We start from the raw sequence: 18,243 nt of genomic DNA, 5'->3' as shown, positions 1-18,243 counted from the left end.
AAATAAATAAATAAATAAAAGAGGCTGCTCCCCCTGCTTGTCCCCCCTCCAACCCTTCAAATAAATAAATAAATAAATAAAATCTTTTAAGAAAATGTATGCTAGCTCCCTCGATACTGGTATGTTGTAGACTGAACGCTTGTGTCCCTGCAAAATTCCTACGTTGAAGTCCTAACCCACAATGTGCTGATCTTGTGAAATGTGGTGGGATCTTGCTATGGGGCCTCTGGGAGGCAGTTAGGGTTCGATGAGGCCACTACGGTGGGACCCCCATGATGGCATCTGTGCCCTTATAAGGAGCCTCAAGAGAGAGCTCTCACCACATATGGTGGCTGCCTCCAAGCCAACAGATGAGACCTCAGAATAAAATCTACCTCATTGGCACCTTGATCTTAGACTCCCATCCTCCAGAACTGTGAGAGATAACTGTCTGTTGTGTGAGCCCCCCGCTAATGCTGTGGTATTTTGTCACAGCAGCCTAAGCAGACTAAGGTGAGGTATGACCAGCACGCCCCAGTCTCCTCGTTTGTTTCCTGTTTCAGGTCTGGAATCAGCCAGGCCTTGGCATTTCTGGATGGCAAACTTGGGTACCGGCGATGCTCACAGCTACTGGACTGGTTACTGTTTTCAGGCCTTTTGAGTAGACAAAGATAGGATGGCTCTCTACAAAATACCTCACAAGTTCACATGAACATGCCCAAGTCCAATTCAGAATCACAGAGTTTGTTTGATTTTAATTAAGCCTCTCCTCATGACCCACCTACATTTAGGTGCTTACTTGCTTATGGACACAGGCAGCAAGAGGACGTGAAGATGCCGTCTTTACTCATTGACTTTGTCCCACATTGCACACATGATGGTCTCAGAAACACGACGTGAATCCTGTCCTTACCAATATAATTACTCAATCTAGTAATACAGGGTTGTTGGTTTTTTTTTTTTACATATTTGTCCATTCTCTTAATTTAAAAATAATTGCACTACACACAACTGAGAAGACAGCTGTTACCTTCCTTATTCCTTTTCAGCCCTCACTGAGTCTTAGAACAATGAGCAAACTGGTCGCTCATTACACCCTTGTGCTGCTGTCTAATGATTCCTATCACCTGGACCTGGCTCTCAGAGGTGGCATGCATCAGAACCCACTGGGCTTCTTAAAACAGATTGCTGCCCCACCTCTGGCATTCCTCACTCACTCGGGCTTGGCCGAGGCCCAAGAACTTCCATTTCCAGCAAGTTCTCAGGTGACTCTGATGCTGCCAGCCTTGGGGCCACTTTGGGAACCGCCAGTCTCATAGATTCCTCAAGAATCACTTGTGGGGAGATGGCTGCTGAGCTTCTGCATGCTAACACCTCTTCTGTGTCCTTTATACTTGGAAGGAAGTCTTGCTGGGTGCAAAAATCCATGGCTCACGTCTTATGCTGAGAATATTAACTATATCTTCCATTTTTTTGCAGCACGAAATCTTACTCTCAAAAATCTGATGACAATCGAATTTTCTTTTCCTCATAGATCACAGGCATTTTTTCCTAGATGGCTAAGGATACCTCCCTGCCCCCTGCCCTTATTTGTGCAATAGTTTTGCCAGCATCTGTCTTGGTATCAGTTTTTTTTTTTTAAATATATTTTATTTATTTATTTGAGAGAGAGAGAGAGAAGAAGCAGGGGCAGAGGGAGAGGGAGAATAAGACTCCCTGTTGAGCGGGGAGCCTGATGTGGGGTCTGATCTTAGGACTCTGGGACGATGATCTGAGACAAATGCAGATGCTTAACCAACTGAGCCACCAGATACCCCTTGGTATCAGTTTTGATAGGTCAGTATCCTTGGATACACAGTGTGCTCTTCCAGTATGTAGCTTCCAACTGTAGTATTTCAGGAAAGTTCTTGTGTCATGCTCTGAGGTTATTTGCTCTTTCCTCTTCCTGGGGTCGTCTTCTTTGGGAACTCCCATTACCATATGTTGGATCTTCTTTGCCTGTCTTCAATATTTGCTATTTTCTTGTAACTCCCTTTTTGTGTCTTTTTAAGTTTCATTTTGATTTTTTTTTTAAAGATTTGTTTATTTACTTCAGAGAGAGAAGTGGGGAGGGGCAGAAAGAGAGGGAGAGAGAGTCCTAAGGAGACTCCACGATGAGTGCAGAGCCTAACGTGGGGCTTGATCCCAGTACCTTGAGATCATGACCTGAGCTGAAGTCAGATGCTTAACCAACCGAGCCACCCAGGTGCTCTACTCCCATTTTGATTTTTTTTAAAGACTTATTTACTGTACTTTATTTTAATTTTTTAAAAGATTTTATTTATTTATTTGATATAGAGAGACATAGTGAGAGAGGGAACACATGCAGGGGGAGTGGGAGAGGGAGAAGGAGGTTTCCTGCCAAGCAGGGAGCCCGATGTGGGACTTAATCCCAGGACCCCCGGGATCATGACCTGCGCTGAAGGCAGATGCTTAATGACTGAGCCAGCCAGGTGCCCTGAAGGACTTATTTACTGTACTTGAGAGAGAGAGAGAGAGCACACATATGTGCACACATGTGAGCAGGGGGTAGGGGCACAAGGAGAGAAGAAAACTCCCTGCCGAGTAGGGATCCAACTAAAGGGTTCAATCCCAGGAACCCGAGATCATGACCTGAGCTGAAACCAAGAGTCAGACACTTAACTGACTGTGCCACCCAGGCACACCACACCACCCCGCCCACCATCCCATTTTGATTTTTTAAAGAGGTCCTCCTTTCCACTAACAGCCAAAGATGCAGGTTGGGTTAAGTGCCCTTCACTAGAGCATGTATTGGATTATTTACCTAATTTCTAATGAGCACCCAGCACTGTTTTAGATCCAAAGATAGAAGAGTGATCACAATTAAGACAGAAGCCCTACTCTTAACACACTTACTTTTTTTTTTTTTTTAAAGAGCCTCCACACCCAGCATGGAGCCAACGTGGGGCTTGAACTCACCACCCTGAGATCAAGACTGAGTCAAGATCAAGAGTCAGACACTTAACCAACTGAGCCACTCAGGCACCCCTCAAGGTGCTTACATTCTGGTGGGGAGATGGAGAGCAGACAAACAGGTAAATACGTAATATAGTGCCAGGTAGCAGTAAGTGATATGAAGGAGATTAAAGGAGAGAGAATGAAGGAGAACTGTGGAAGAGAAGCTGGCTGTTTCACACAGAGTGGTCAGGGAAGGCTATTCTGAAGGAATGAGACATGGGATGGTCTGGGATAAGAGCTCTCTCCCAGAAGGTGGGAACAGCAAGTACAAAGGCCCTGAGGTAGGAATAAACCTTGCAGAGTCAAGGAATAGTGAGGAGGCTGGTGTGGCTGGAGCAGAGTCAACCAGGGATAAAGAAGGGTTAGAGATAATGTCTGAGTTAGCCGGGGAGCAGAGTGTGGGGCCTTGTATAAGACTGGGCTTTCACTCTGAGTGAGCTCATCATCCTGGAGTATGACTGCCTCTCCTACTGGTCAAGGTGCTCCCCAAGCGCTGAGCTAGGGTCTTATCATGTCCCTGCATCCCCAGCAGGATCAGGGCATGGTTCCTGAGAGGCCTCAAAATGTGTCTTTAAAAATGAATGAGGGCACCTGGCTCAGTTAGTCAAGTGTTGATTCTTGATTTTGGCTCAGGTTATGAACTCACGGTTGTGGGATCAACCCCACACTGGGCATGGAGCCTGCTTGAGATTCTCTCTCTCTTCCTCTGCCCCTTCCCACCGCCCCCCTCTCATACACATGGTCTCTCTCTCAAATAAAAAATAAATCAATGAAATAGTGGAGACATCTCCACTATTTCCAAAGGCCTCTCTTTGGAAATCCCATCCCTCCACTGCCTGCCTGGCAAACTCTTAACTTCCTTCAAGATCTTTTAAGATATCTTCTCTATCAGGAAGTCTTCCCTGATAGCCCCCAACCTCCAGGCTGGGTCAGTAGTCTCTAGGTTCTCACAGTGTCTTGTGCTGCCTTCACTTTCATTTATATTTCTGTATGGGGATAGTCTGTCTCCTCCATCAGACTAGGATGTCCTTAAAGGCAGAGACCTGGAATGATCCATTGCCAGGTCCCCAGCACCACCCAGCATAGGACCTGAGCCTCCAGAAGTTTCGGACAGTATTTATAAATAAACATACAAATGAAAATATGCTTTTCTCTGTCTGTCTAGCTCCTACTTATGCCTTAAAACCCCAGCCAAATGTTCCTTCTCCCACATACTTTATGATTCTTGGAGCAAGTTCTCTCTCTCCTTCCCCCATTCTTTCTCTATCTCTGTCCATCTGCTGGGCCCAAGATCCTTCTATTATCACACATGCCACCCCACCCATAGACACTGTACTTCCATGTCTATGTTCCCAGAGAACTTTGCAGGACAGAGAACCCACATCATTCATCTCTGGATCCAGCCCTAGAGAAGCCTCAGAAATACAACTGAATGAATGCATCCATGCCTAGCCCCTCCTTGAGAACTCCTATTCAACCATTAGAACCCAACCCAGACACTCCCTTCTGGAATAAACCTCACCTGCAGGAGCAGCTTGCGGTAGCGGTCATTGAGCAGCTCTGAGTTGCTCTGCTCCTCCTCTAGCTCCTCTTCCATTTGCCCCAGGCGCCCCTCCAGCTGACGCTTCTCTTCCAGAATGGCTGCCCTAAGGAGAACGGGAACAGGGAAGCTGAGAGGGTGCGAGGGCCAGGGAGGGTGCCCTGCCCCATTCTGCCATGGGCCACTCACTTGCTAAGGCTGCCATTGGCCAACTCGTCTGCCATCTCGTCCCGCTCCTGCTGGATTTGCCGCCGGGCACGATCTGAGGCGGCCAGTTCCTGTGATGACAGAGGGGGCAGTGGTCAGCAGTGGTGGGGTGACACCACTTAGGCACCAGCCTCCTTGCCCTTCATACCTCAAGTCTCTTGGCCTTTTCTTCAGTGCACATGAACACACCACCCGTGGGCAACCTTGGAATGAACTTCGATCTACAGGCAGATGTCTCCTGAATCTGTCTCTGGAGCCCCTGACTCGTGTCCATTCCCAAGCCCCTCCCCCTCGGCACGGCCTCACTGAGCTCAGCACCTCCTTTCCAACCTGCTTCTCCAGCCATCATCCCCCCACCCCCACCCGGCCCCGTGTCACAGGGCCTAACCCCCAGGGTCTCTCCTTACCTCCTCTGCCTCCTTACAGTCCTATGTTGACCCTTTATTTTCTCTGCCTTGTCTCCTCCCTGCACCCACATGGCCCTAGCTCAGGCCTTGTCCTTTCTCCCCAGCCTTCCTAACTCCAATCTCCCCCCACCCAGAACCATCCCCAGTAGTGCCCTCAAGCCGTCTTTGGCCGGCCCCCCTCCCATCCCTTGGGCCCCGCCTATCCTCAGCCCCCAATCCCCGCCCACCCCACTTCCAGGGCCACGCCCATCCAGACAATACCTCCTGCAGCCGCAGCACCTCCGCCTCCAGCGCTTTGAGCCGCTTCTCACTCTCCCGGTTCTGGCCAAAGATTTCCTCCCGGGAAGTGCGCGACTCTTCCACCTCTCGCCACAGCTCCTTCATCTGGGCCTGGGTGGAACGAAGCAAGTGAGCTGGCGCAGCCTGGGTGTGACTCACCGGGAGGCCCCTACCCTCACCTTAGCCCTGAGGGACCTCAGAGCAAAGCTCTGCAACCCGCCCTAGGCCCTTGCTCTGTGACCTTGGACCAACCCCTCCCCCTCTCTGGGCTTTGGCTACCTCCCGTTTAAAAAAAGTAACACCTTAAAATTAAAATAAGGATGAAATGGGTGTAATATTTAGCCTCTGCCGTAACCTTAATACTAATGCTGGTGCACACTTACTGAACCTCTACCCTGGCCAGCCTCTGTTATATACTACACATACCGACTCCCTTAATCCTCACAGCTCCAGCTGGTGGGGACTGGTTCCCTCCCCAGTGTAGATGTGGAGCAACAGAGGCAGAGAGGCTCGGCAACAAGCCAAGTCTAGTAAATGGCAGAGTCAGAACTTGAACCCAGGCCATCTGGCCCCAGGGTTTCCCTCCTAGTCACTTTGCCATGCGGCCACACCAATGTGTGTGTAAAAGTGCCAGTGTAAGACTTCTCAGCGGCTCTTAAACAGAAATAAAACACAAACCTGATGTCCACCACCGTTAACAAAAACTCTATAGAGGGGAGAGTGAGGAAAGTACGGGGCTTGATACTCCAGCAGGACAATTAGCATCGCTGTTATGAATATTATTATTTGCTCCATAATAAAAGCTTTTCAGGGCAGGCACGTTCTCTGTTCTCTCTCAGGGATGACATAGTGGGGAATTTTTACTTTTTGGAGAGGGATCTTTCTATCCCAATGCTGCCCTAGGGGAGATACTGCAAGGACATGCGTTGTTTTACATTATCTAGTGGCTAGATTACAAAAATGAAAAGACATGGGTGAAAGTATTAAACGCTCTATTCTTATTTAGCCAATATCCAAAATATTATTATTTCTATTTATAATCACTGTAAAAATTATTGAGATATTATACTTTTTTTTTTTAAAAGATTTATTTATTTATTTATTGGACAGAGAGATCACAAGTAGACAGAGAGGGAGGCAGAGAGAGAGAGAGAAGCAGACTCCCTGCTGAGCAGAGAGCCTGACGCGGGACTCCATCCCAGGACCCCGAGATCATGACCTGAGCCGAAGGCAGCGGCTTAACCCACTGAGCCACCCAGGCGCCCCTATACTTTTTTTTTTTTTTTTTTTTGTACTAAGTCTTCTGAATCCAGAAGGTAATTTGGACTTCAGTCCCACCACATCATAGATGCCCAACAGCCTCATGGGGCTGGCACCCACTGTACTGGACAGCCCAGTTCTATACTTTTTTTTTAAAAATTAGACTTTACAGGGACGCCTGGGTGGCTCAGTTGGTTAAGCAGCTGCCTTCGGCTCAGGTCATAATCCCAGCGTCCTGGGATAGAGTCCCACATCAGGTTCCTTGCTCAGCAGGGAGCCTGCTTCTCCCTCTGCCTCTGCCTGCCTCTCTGTCTGCCTGTGCTCGCTCTCTCCCCCCCTCTCTCTGATAAATAAATAAAATCTTAAAAAAAATTTGACTTTACACAGACACATCATTATCATTAAAAAAAATTTTTTTTCAAGTAATTTCTACTCCCAACCTGGGGCTCGAACTTACGACCCTGAGATCAAGGGTCCCATGCTCCACCAACTGCGCCAGGCACTCCCACCAATTTTTTTTAAACCACCAGCTATAACTTTCGTATTAGGGGAGGAACCCTAAGGCATTTCCGTTTCAAAAGATTAAACAGAATAAAGAAATTGGACGTCATGGCTAAGGATTTTAAATAAAGTCAATCAAAAAATATAAAAAGAACCAAGTGAGCCTTTGACACGTGTATGTTTATAAAGCAGTGGCTGCCCCCGTCCCCCAGCACCTCCCCCCAAGCCGGGGTTAAGCCCCACCCCTACCTGCATCTTGCGGAGCTGCTTCCCGGCCTCCTCCTTGCCCTGCTGGGCGGCCGCATTCTGGGCTCTCAAGTCCTCCAGCTCCGCCTCTAGCTTCTTGCGGGCGGCCACAGCCAGGGCGCGCTGCTTGCGTTCCTCGTCCCGCTCCACCTCTGCATCCCTCAGCTGCGGAGAGGTCGGGAGGGGCAGGCTTAGGGGATCGGAGGCCCAGGCTCCCTCTACATGCTAGGGACCTAGACGTCCACCAGCCAGCTACTGTCCAGGCCACCAGCGCCACTCTGCCTGCCCTCTTGCTTCTCTGCGCTCCAAAGGGATCCCAGCTCTTCGTCCCCAGAGCCCCCAGCTCCAGGGTTTTCCCTTTCCCCCTTTACTCCAGCCTCTGCTCTGCTCCCATGTGTGTCCCCGCCAGCCCCTGCCCACACAGCTCCGCAGGGTCCTTCTACACTTACAGCTGCCCTGCCCTTCCCATGCTCAGCACCCAGCTCCAGCCCACTGCAGAGCACTGGAAGTCCCTCCACTGGCCAAGCCATGAATGGACGTTGCGGAGCCCAGGGAGAGGGGGATGAGTACATGAACAGGGGAGGAAGGCTGTGGTTGAAGGGGTGCAGAGGAGCTGGTCCTTGAGCGATGAAGGAACACTCGGGCAGGCTGGGGACTGGGGAGAGGAAGTTGTTGGAAAGGGGGCAGCTGGGCGGGTGGAGAAGCAGAGGTACTGCTGTGTAGGCTGTGCGTGGGTGCCGATGCCCAGGGAGATGCTGGGTGAATGGTCTGGTGATGATGTCCGATTGGGTATGTCAGCCGGCCAATGAGATATGTGTGTGACTTCACGGTTCGGGTGGGTGAGTGGGCTGCGCAGCAGGAGGGCCTTGGGAAGCAACTTGGAGCAGCAGGGAGGTGAGTGAGGCTTTCTCTGCTCCTCTGTTAACCTGCAGGCACCAGAGCCCTCCCAGCTGGATGGGTGCCCATACCTGCTTGGCCAGCTGCCTCCGCCTCTCCTCGCCAGCCTCATCCCGGCTCTGCAGGTCGCGCTCCTGCTGGGCCTTGAGAGCCTGCAGGGTCACTTCCAGCCGCAGCTTGGCGTCCTCGGCAGCCGTCAGCTCGTCTTCCAGCTCTGTCACCTGGGCTCGCAGGTCGCTGGCTATCTGTTCTGCCGCCCGGCGGGATCGCTCCTGCTCATGCGCCTGGTGGGGACAGGAGGGTGAGCTCTGGGCACCGGGGGCACGGGGAGAGGGAGGCCAGGATCCTAGCTTTATCCTAGGACAGAGTGAGGGAAGCTTTGATGGTCAAGGTGATGTGCACATTCTAGTTCGCTCATTCATTCACCATTTCCCAGGCAGCAAGTGTCTCATTCTGAATCCTCCAAAAACATTTCATTAGTAGCCTCTGCACGCAAGTTCTGTGATCCCAAGCCCTTGAGAGTCCAGTTCAAGTGTGACCTAGCTCGGCTGACTCTCGCTCACGGTAGAGACCTTCTTCGCAGGCTTTGAGATTTTTGCATCATGAGCTCACTTCACTAAGGGACTTCTTTGGGGACATCCTGTGTGGACATGGGTTGAAGGCGTGTCACGTCAGGATGATTTGTGCGGGACCCCCCAGGATCACACCATCGCACTATCTCCTGTGATTTCTTTTCTCAGACCTCCTGGGAAGTTGTAAATTAAAATTCCAAACACCCTTTGAAGGCAGACCTGGGCTTATGAATTCTGAGAACCAACCCCCCCCCCCCCATCCCCGACATGCCTCTCCTTTAACTGTCACCTTCCCAGAGAAGTGTCCCTTGACCTGACAGGGCCTCTTTGTTACCCACGCTCCTGGTCCTGAGCCCCTCCCTGACTCAGCCTTAGTCACAGTGATCATTTAACGTGAGTTTATGTGCCTTTGTGCATGTGCAGAAACTCATGTCTGGGGCACAGTTCTCAGGCTGTTATGTTGTAAATTCTCTTCATGTTCTCTGTGTATCTGTACATCAGCATGCATGCTGATGAATGGCCTTCCTTACTTCCTGCATGTGTGAACATGTGTGTTTGGTGGAAGATTCTCCTCATGCTCTGTATAGGTCATGGGAGTACATGTTTGGTAAGGGGCTCTAGTCCCATTCTGGGCTGGGCGTGAACACATCGCTGTGATGGCTGGTTCCTTTCATGTTCCGTTCATGAGAGCACGCACGTGGCTATGGGCCACACACCGTCAGCTGTGCCTGCAGCAGCCCACAGGTATACATTAGGGAGTGGGGGACCCTGCTCACCGTCTTGCCAGCATCATCCTTGCTGCTCAGCAGTGCTTCCATCTCTGCCCGCAGGGCCCGGTTCTGCCGCTCCAGCTCCTCCCGTGCTTCTTGCTCCTCTTCCAGTGCCCGCGTCAGTGACAAGGTCCGAGCCTCGCGCTCCCGGCCCTCTGCCTCAACCCGCTCACGTTCCTCCACCGCCCGTAGGACAGCAGCCTTCTCCTCTGCTAGGAGCTTCCAGGGTGAGGGAGACGGGGTGGGGGAAACAGATTAGCTGAAGGGAGTGTACAAGTGGATGGGGAAGAGGGAGCAACCAGGGACAGAGAGAGAGGGAGACAAAGGCAGAGACACAAGAGGGAGGTAGAGGGATTAAAGTCGCAACTGTGTCCCAGAGCAGCCCAACTTCTGAGTGGATCAAACTGAGCAGCCCCTCACTAGAAACCCAGCAGAGGAAAGGGTGTTTCTTCCTCCTGGGGTAGTGGTATCAAAAACGTGTACATCATTTTTAAAATGTACTTCAACCTTGGCTGTGTTTTTTTTTTTTTTTAAAGACACAGAAATTAACAATAATAAAACTTGCAAGACCTGCCAAAAGGGACGAGAACAGGGCTCACAGTCAAGAGAAGAAACAGTCCACGGAACAAACCAACAGATAACCTCCACATTGACACTGGAATCATCACTCAAGGACTTTAAAGATGATTAAAAAATTTCAGGACCAGATGGAAATGGTGGGTAAAGACCCAAGGTTATTTCAGGAGGGATTTGAATCTAAAACAGAACCAATTAGAAAGGCCAGGACTGGGGCGCCTGGGTGGCTCAGTGGGTTAAAGCCTCTGCCTTTAGCTCAGGTCATGATCTCAGGGTCCTGGGATTGAGCCCCGCATCAGGCTCTCTGCTCAGCAGGGTGCCTGCTTCCTCCTCTCTCTCTGCCTGCTGTTCTGCCTACTTGTGATCTCTGTCTGACAAATAAATAAATAAAATCTTAAAAAAAAAGAAAGAAAGAAAGGCCAGGACTGAAAAGCACGATATCTGAAATCAAAAGGTCATTGGAGGAAACTGAGAGCAGACTGGACACATCAGAAGAACCAGTAAACTTGAAAGCAGGTGTTGATAGAAATGATCTAAATAGAGGGGGAAAAAGGTAAAAAGACTGTAAAAAATTAACAGAGCAATAATAACCTGCAAGGCAGCATCAAGCAGTGAAACACACAGGTATTTGGAGACCCACAGAAAAGCAGAAGAAAAAGGAAAGGAAGATGTGAAACTGTCTTCATTCATAGAAAACAGGGTCACCAATATAGAAAATCCAATGAAATCTATTAAAAAAAAACTTACTAACACTCATAAGTGAATTTAGGTAATAAATTGTAGGACACAAGATCAATACATAAAAATCTACTGTATTTCTATATAGTGGTAATCAGAAACTGAAATAAAAACCAGAACTGCTTAATTTAAGTAATCTCTGTATCCAGTGCAGGACTTGAACTCACGATTCCAGGATCAAGAGTCCCACACTCTTCTGATTAAGCCAGCCAGGTGCCAAAACCAGAACCAATTAAGAAAGCACTGAAAATATGAAATGGTTGGAAATAAATCTGATGAAAGATATGAAAGATATACACTTCTAAGTACTAAAAGGGGGCAACTGGGTGGCTCGGTTGGTTAAATGTCTGCCTTCAGCTCAGGTTATGATCCCAGGGTCCTGGGATCGAGCTCTGAGTGGGGTTCCCTGCTCAGAAGGGAGTCTGTTTCTCTCTCTGCCTCTGCCAGCCACTCCCCCTGCTTGTGCTTTCTCCTTCTCTCTTTCTATCAAGTAAATAAATTAAAAAAATTTAAAAGTACCAAAAGTAAAGATCTAAATAAATGGGCACATGTACCATGTCCCTAAGTGAGAAATCAGTATTATTATGATGTCAATTCTTCCCAGATTAATCTGTAGATTCAACACAAGAGGATTTCCTTTCTCTGTGTGGAAACTGACAAACAGATTCTAGAATACCTGTGGAAATGCAAAGGACCTAGAAGAAGCAGAACAACTTTGAAAAAGAAGGGAAGATTGGACAACTGTCACTCCCTGATTTTTAATGCAAGGAATGAGTCAGTAAGAGAGTCTTTCCAGCCGTGTTTGAACAATTCAGTAACCATATATAAAAAATTAATTTGGAGCCATGAGAGCACAATATAAACAAATTAACCCAAACTGGATCACAGACCTAAATATGAAACTGCAAAGTAGAAAGTTTCTGGAAAAAATGTAAGAAATCTCTGTGACTTTGGGTTAGGCAAAGTCTCCTTAGACACAACACTAACAAGCAGAACCCACAAAGTGACAAATTAATAAATAGGACTTCATCAAAATTCAAACCTCTTGGTCTTTGAAAGAGTCCATGAAGAGTAAAAAGTCAAGCCGCAGACAGGACAAAAACAATTGCAAAGCGATACATCTGGTAAAGAACTTGTATTCACCATATAAAGAACTTTCACAATTCAATAATAAAAGAAACAACCCCCTCACCCCCAAAAACAAAACAAAGAAAGGGAACAACCCAATTTTTAAAAAGGGACAGAAACTCTGAACAGACCCTTCACCCAAGAGGTATACAGGGCAAATAAGCACTTGAAAGATACTCAATGTCACTGCTCATTAGGGAACCGTGAATTCAAACCAGTATATCCTATTAGAAAGACTAAGGTTTTACTCATAATAGCCCAAAATTAGAAACAACTCAAATGTTCAGCCAGTTAATGGTCTTCAAAATGTGGTCTACTGAGGGGCGCCTGGGTGGTTCAGTTGTTAAGCATCTGCCTTCAGCTCAGGTCATGATCCCAGGTTCCCAGGATCGAGCCCTGCATTGGGCTCTCTGCTCAGCAGAAAGTCTGCTTCTCCCTCTCCCACTCACCCTGCTTGTATTCCCTCTTTCACTGTGTCTGTCTCCGTCGAATAAACAGAAAAATCTTTTTAAAAATGGGGTTCATCAGCAATAAAAAAAGGAATAAATAATTACTAAAAAAAATTTTTTTATTAAGTTATATCTACACCCAATGTGAGGCTTGAACTCACGACCCTGAGATCAAGAGTTGCATGCTCTACCAATGGAGTCAGCCAGGTGCCCTGAGGGATGAATTATTAATCCATGCAAAAATATGGATGAATCTCAAAATAATTCTGAGTGAAAGAAGCCAATCAAAAGGATTTATATGAGAAGAATTTATATAAAATTCTAAAAGAAACAAATAGAGCCATAATAATCAATGGTACAGTATTAAGTGGTCAAACATACATGTGCTTGGAGTCTGAAAAGAAGAGGAAAGAGAGAATGAGACAGAAATGACATTTAAGACATAATGGCTGAAAATTCCACATTTGCTCAAAACATGAGCCACAGCTGTGGGATAAATTCAAAAGCCCACAGCTGGATATATCATAGCCAAACTGCTAAACACCAAAGATAGAGAGAGAGAAAAAAATGTAAACCAGCTAAGAAAACATACATTCCCTATAAAAAAAACACAGGATTTGAATGGCTGCGAACTTTTCATTTGAAACAATGGAGGCCACAGAAAATGGAATGACCTCTTCAAAGTGCTTAAATCATAAACTCTTTGCCTAGAAATCAAGAGCCAATGATAAATCCTTCAAAAATGAAGGCAAAAGTAATGACTCTCCCATCTTCTAGATGAAGAAAATAAGGCACAGAGACATTGGGTAATTCACCTAAGCCACACACAGCCAGAAGGAGCCGGGCTGGGATTTGAACCTCAGAGTTGCCTGATGGTTCTTAATGCTGAGGGGTCCTATGATTTTTATTTCATCCTCAGATTGCCAGATGCTTAATACTATCCCCATTTCCTAGATGGGCAAACTGAGGCTGAAATGGGAAAAGCAGCTTGCCTGAGCTACACAGCGAGCCAGCAACAGGAGCACGATGTGTTATTTCGTTTATTCCTGGTTAGCATGCCCTGGTGCACCTGGTGCATCTGGGGGAGTAAGAGTAGGTACATGATCAGGGTGCCTGGGTGGCTCAGTCAGTTAAGCCTCTGACTCTTGCTTTTGGCTCAGGTCACGATCTCAGGGTCCGGGAATCAAGCCCTGTGTCAGGCTCTGTGCAGAGTGTGGAGCCTGCTTGAGGTTCTCTCTCTCCCTCTCCTATGTCCCTCCCCCTGCTCACATGTGAGTTTCCTCTCTCTCTCTTAAAAAAAAGTGGGCCCTACCAAGAATTATTTTGGGACAAGAGTCATAAAGCAGGATGGATGGGGATCTTATCTGACAGAGGCTTAGAGGGAAGAAGCATCTTGCCCGAGGGTTCCCCCACGTTCATAGCTTAGCTCTGAGGCCACATGTCACCCAATCTGCAATGACTGCAGAAGCATGACAGAGCATCCCAATTCCCCAACCCCCTGCAACTTGAGGGGCCCCACCTGGTCGAATTTGCGCTGCTTCTTCTCCAGCGTGCTCACAAGCTGCCGCTGCTGCTCCAGGTCCATGAGCGCATCATCCAACTCCTGCCCCAGCTGCCGGCGGCCTCGCTCCAGCCGCTCGACCGCCTCTGTCTTTTCTGCTAGGCGCTGGGTCAGGGCCTCAGCCTCGCGGGTGGCCCGGCGCCGCGCCTCCTCCCCTGCTTCGAGTGCTCCCGCCTCTTCCTCCTGGCGCCTCCGCCACTCTGACAGCTGGGTGGGGGAAGTAGGAGACAGAGGGTGGGGGGCAGTCATGGCTGCAACCAAGGTGTGAGCTGGTAGTGCCCTACTTCCCAGAAGAGAAGACTGAGGCCAGAGGAAGGAGATGACTCTCACTGGGTTCTCCTACCTTGGGATAGGGTTGTGGTTGCAAGTTCTGTGAACCTCAGCTTCTTCCAGAGATGAAAATTACTCCCATTGGGACCCAGAAGATGAACGGGACCTAGACCCTGGCCTAGGGGAACCCTCCTTCTAAGGGGGGAGACTGAGCATCATGGCCAGGGTGATGGAGGCTAAGGCAGGGAGACTTAGGGAAGCATGGGAGCCGTGAGGGCCCACAGGAGGAATTTAGAATCTGCTTAGAACATCCAAGAGGGACTTCCTGGAGAAGGGGGCATTTGAGATGGGTCTTGAAATATGCATAGGAGTCTGCCAGCTGAAGAAGGGTATCTTCAGGCATGCATTCAGCACTCATGCATTCAAGAGGCATTTCCCCAGGCGTCCTATATGTCAGGCTCTATGCTGGCCTGTGCTGAAGACCAAGATCTAACTCAGAGAGGGTCCCACTTTCAAGGAGCTCCTATTCTGGTTGGGGGTGGGGGAAGACCTATGGGCAGAGAGAGTTCCAGCCCAAGGTGACTGGAATGGGGACAAAGAAAAAAGGGTGTGGGAGCTCAGAGTGGGGCGGTGAGGGACCTCCCACAACAGGAGAGGCTGGAATTGAATCCTGAAGAATGAAAAGGGTTTCTCGTATGAAGCAGAAGGAGGTGAGAGATCAACACAGCTAATGACATGGAAGGGCCAACAAAGGTACAGCTGAGAGGCACAGGATCCATCCTGGGGGCACTGGGAGAAAGGGAGGGCTATGAGAGGGGAAGGAGCAGGGGCAGCTCTGTGGCAGGAAGACCGTCGGAGGATGAGCTGGGAGGGGAGAAACCAGAGACAAGGAGGCCTGAAGGGAGGCTAACAGGAAGATCCAAGTGGCAGAGGATGAGGCCTGAGTGGGTCTAGGTCTGTGTGGATGCAAAGTAGGGGTGAGACAAGAGTCGGGGGAGGAGGGTGGGGTCTGAAATGACAGGCTGTGGGCTGAGGGACAATCAGAGATGAGAATGGGGGTCTCCCAGGGATCTGGCCTAGGACCAGGTGGACAATGGGGCCATCCCCGATCTGGGGAACCCAGGGGGAGTGGGTTGGGACTGGAGGCCCCTTGAGGTCGCCCTCCAGGACGGCTCACCTGGGCCTGGGCAGTCTGCAGCTCTCGGGCCATCCGCTCCCTGGCAACTGCCTCCTCCTCCAGCTGCTCCCGCAGCCCTACCACCTCAGCCTCCAGGGCTCGTGCCCGGGACCCGCAGGCCAGCTTAGCTCTGGTCTCCTCCTGCAGCATCTCCTGCAGATGGGGAGGGGGAATGGAGGAAAGGTGATGGCAGAGGGTATGGAGGCATGGTGGGGAGGGGCTGGGTGTAAGGCGGGAGGGTGGGGGTGCTGGCCTCACCTGGGTGTCATGTAGCTGGGTCTCTGAGCTGCCCAGCTCCTTGCTCAGCCGGATGACTTTGGACTCAGCCTCACTCAGGGCTGCAGACATGTTCTCCAGTTCAGCCTGCGGGGAAGGGGCACCTTCCAATGGCGGCTTCCACCCGGCTGACCCCACCCGCTCCTCTCCCCTCAAATCCCTGCCACACTGGACTGGTATCGATGATGTCAAGTGGGGAAACCAGCCCCGTGTTTCCTCAAACAGTTAAATGCAGAGTTTCCATATGGCCCTCGCTCTCTAGGGGAAGGAAACCCACCAGTTTCACACACCAATAGCACTATTCCCAGTTGACATAAAGGGAAGCTGAGGCACAGAAAGGTTAGGAAATTTGCCCAAGATGCCACAGGTGGCAGAGGTGGGACTGAGCCAGGCAGGATGGCTCTATGGCTGTATTGTCCAATATGGTGGCTACCAGCCGTACGTGACTACTTAAATTTAAAATTAAATAAAAGGAAAAATGCACCTCCTCAGCTTTGCTCCCTACGTTCTGAGTATTTGGGGGCCAAGTAGATCGCACGAATACAGAACATGTCTATCAATGAAGAACTGTTCTAGTGCTGGAACTCCTGCTATCAGCCCTCAAACTCTACTTCCGTTGTCACTCTTCTGTGTGTGATATGTAAAATGTTTAGTACAGTGACCGCTGGCTAGCATGATTCCATCTGGGGCAGACCCTGGCTGTCCCCCCAGAGCCACTCTTCCATGATCCCACTGTGATAGTCTATTCACTAGGCTTGTGCCTGTTAGCTAGAAACTACATTTCCCAGGCTCCTTTGTAGCTAGCTGTGATCATGTGGTTAGGTGGCAGCCAATGGGATATAAGCAAAGGGATGTATGCAAATTTTGCCACTCCCTCTCTTTCCCCTTTCTAAGCAGGAGCATGGATGTGCCCATAATCCAGATTTGACTTGAAGGTGAGGGCAATGCTCTCAGGGATGGTGGCATGACAAGGCCAAGGAACCTGGATCTTAAGTGAACCTGTGACGCATAGTATCCTGCCGGCCTTCACTGCTTACCCTGAGTCTCTTCCTCCAGAGGGAAAGACACGTCTTTTACTTAAGCTGATGGATTCTGGGATGCCTTTGCTATATGTCAGTTTAGCTTTGACCCTAACTAATACAGCATTTTAATCTGGAAACTAACTGTCATGGTGTTTTCCTCTGGAGGAACTGGACAATTAAAAATCATTCTTCCTGGGACTCCTAGCTGGCTTAGTCAGTTGAGCATTCGACTCTTGATCTCGGGGTTGTGAGTTCTAGCCCTGTATTGGGTGTAGAGATTACTTAAAAACAATTTATTTTTTAAAAAGTCGGTTTTTTCCTTCATTCTTGCTGCTTCTTTGTATTGTCAGTAAGTAAGTATCGGCCATCTAAAGAAACATAATAAAATTAAAATGTAAAAGCCCATATTTCTTTTAACAGTCACAGTATGATATCATCCCCACACAGTTGCATGTGTCCACACTAGGTTTTTTTTTTTTTTTATCAGAATACAGATTATTTAAGGCTTCTTGGAGGTTGGGGGGGTCATGGTAAGGTTAAGAGCTATAGAATCAGGCATGCCTGGGTTCGAGTTTTGGCTCTGAGGGATCTCAGAGGATCAGTTTCAGGTCTCTGCGCCTCAGTTTCCTTGTATGTACAAGGGGAACAATATTAGGAGAGTCGGAAGGATTTAATGAAACACACAGGATATCTGGTATATAGTAATTGCTCACGGAATCCTAGCTACTCATGAGTGATCATGTTGGAAGAGCTGGAAAGGACAACAGGCTGCTGTGGACCAAACGGAAGCCCACAGAGGGTCCCTGCCCTGGCTGCCCCACTTACCTGGACTCGTTGAAGCTTCTCCGTAGCCTCCGCTCGGGCCCGCTCCCCGTCACCAGCCCGGCCCTGCACCTCCTGCAGCTGTGACTCCAGGCGGCGTCTGCGCTGCTCACCCTCATGCCGTGAGGCCTGCAGGCTGCTCAGCTCTGACCGCAACTCCGACACTTCGGTCTCCAGGGCCAACCGGGTCTTCTCCCAGGTACCTTTGCTCTGGCAAGGGAGAGACAAGTAAAGATTTATGCCTCCTCTCTCAACCGGACTGGGCACCCTCCTGCCTCAGGGCCTTGGCACTGGCTGTTCCCTCTGCCAGCCCTCCACAACCCCCCGTTCCTGTCCCAACCCACCCTCCGGGCCTGTTCCAGCTGCTCCGTCAGCTCGCCCAGCGCCTGGCCATGGCGCTGCCTCAGCTCCTGAACTGCCACTTCATGAATTCGCGTCTCCTCTTCCAAAGCCTTCTTCAACTCTGTCACCTCCTGTTCCCTCTTGGACCTTTTGTAAAGGGAACACAATTTCAGAATAAAGAAAGGCAGGGACTTTGGGGATGTGCC

At 49.3% G+C, this 18,243-nt stretch overlaps 1 protein-coding gene across 7 annotated transcripts in view; it reads right to left on the bottom strand.

Annotated features, from left to right (window-relative positions):
• MYH14 (myosin heavy chain 14) overlaps positions 1-18,243 on the bottom strand; it is a 102,491-nt gene that overhangs the window by 8,351 nt on the left and 75,897 nt on the right. For all 7 annotated transcript variants that reach the window (XM_032325766.1, XM_032325767.1, XM_032325773.1 and 4 more), the window contains 11 exons: positions 18,040-18,184; positions 17,699-17,905; positions 15,834-15,938; positions 15,576-15,728; positions 14,087-14,335; positions 9,683-9,895; positions 8,406-8,618; positions 7,441-7,602; positions 5,413-5,541; positions 4,727-4,815; positions 4,520-4,643 (listed from right to left, as the gene is read on the bottom strand). In XM_032325766.1, the coding sequence (XP_032181657.1) occupies positions 4,520-4,643; positions 4,727-4,815; positions 5,413-5,541; positions 7,441-7,602; positions 8,406-8,618; positions 9,683-9,895; positions 14,087-14,335; positions 15,576-15,728; positions 15,834-15,938; positions 17,699-17,905; positions 18,040-18,184 (1,789 nt within the window). The remainder of the gene's footprint in view (positions 1-4,519; positions 4,644-4,726; positions 4,816-5,412; positions 5,542-7,440; positions 7,603-8,405; positions 8,619-9,682; positions 9,896-14,086; positions 14,336-15,575; positions 15,729-15,833; positions 15,939-17,698; positions 17,906-18,039; positions 18,185-18,243) is intronic.

The sequence above is a fragment of the Mustela erminea genome, chromosome 19, assembly GCF_009829155.1.
Source record: "Mustela erminea isolate mMusErm1 chromosome 19, mMusErm1.Pri, whole genome shotgun sequence".
NCBI lineage: Eukaryota > Metazoa > Chordata > Mammalia > Carnivora > Mustelidae > Mustela > Mustela erminea.
The sequence above is the reverse complement of the archived record's forward strand: the minus strand, read 5'-3'. Positions and strand labels throughout refer to the sequence as shown.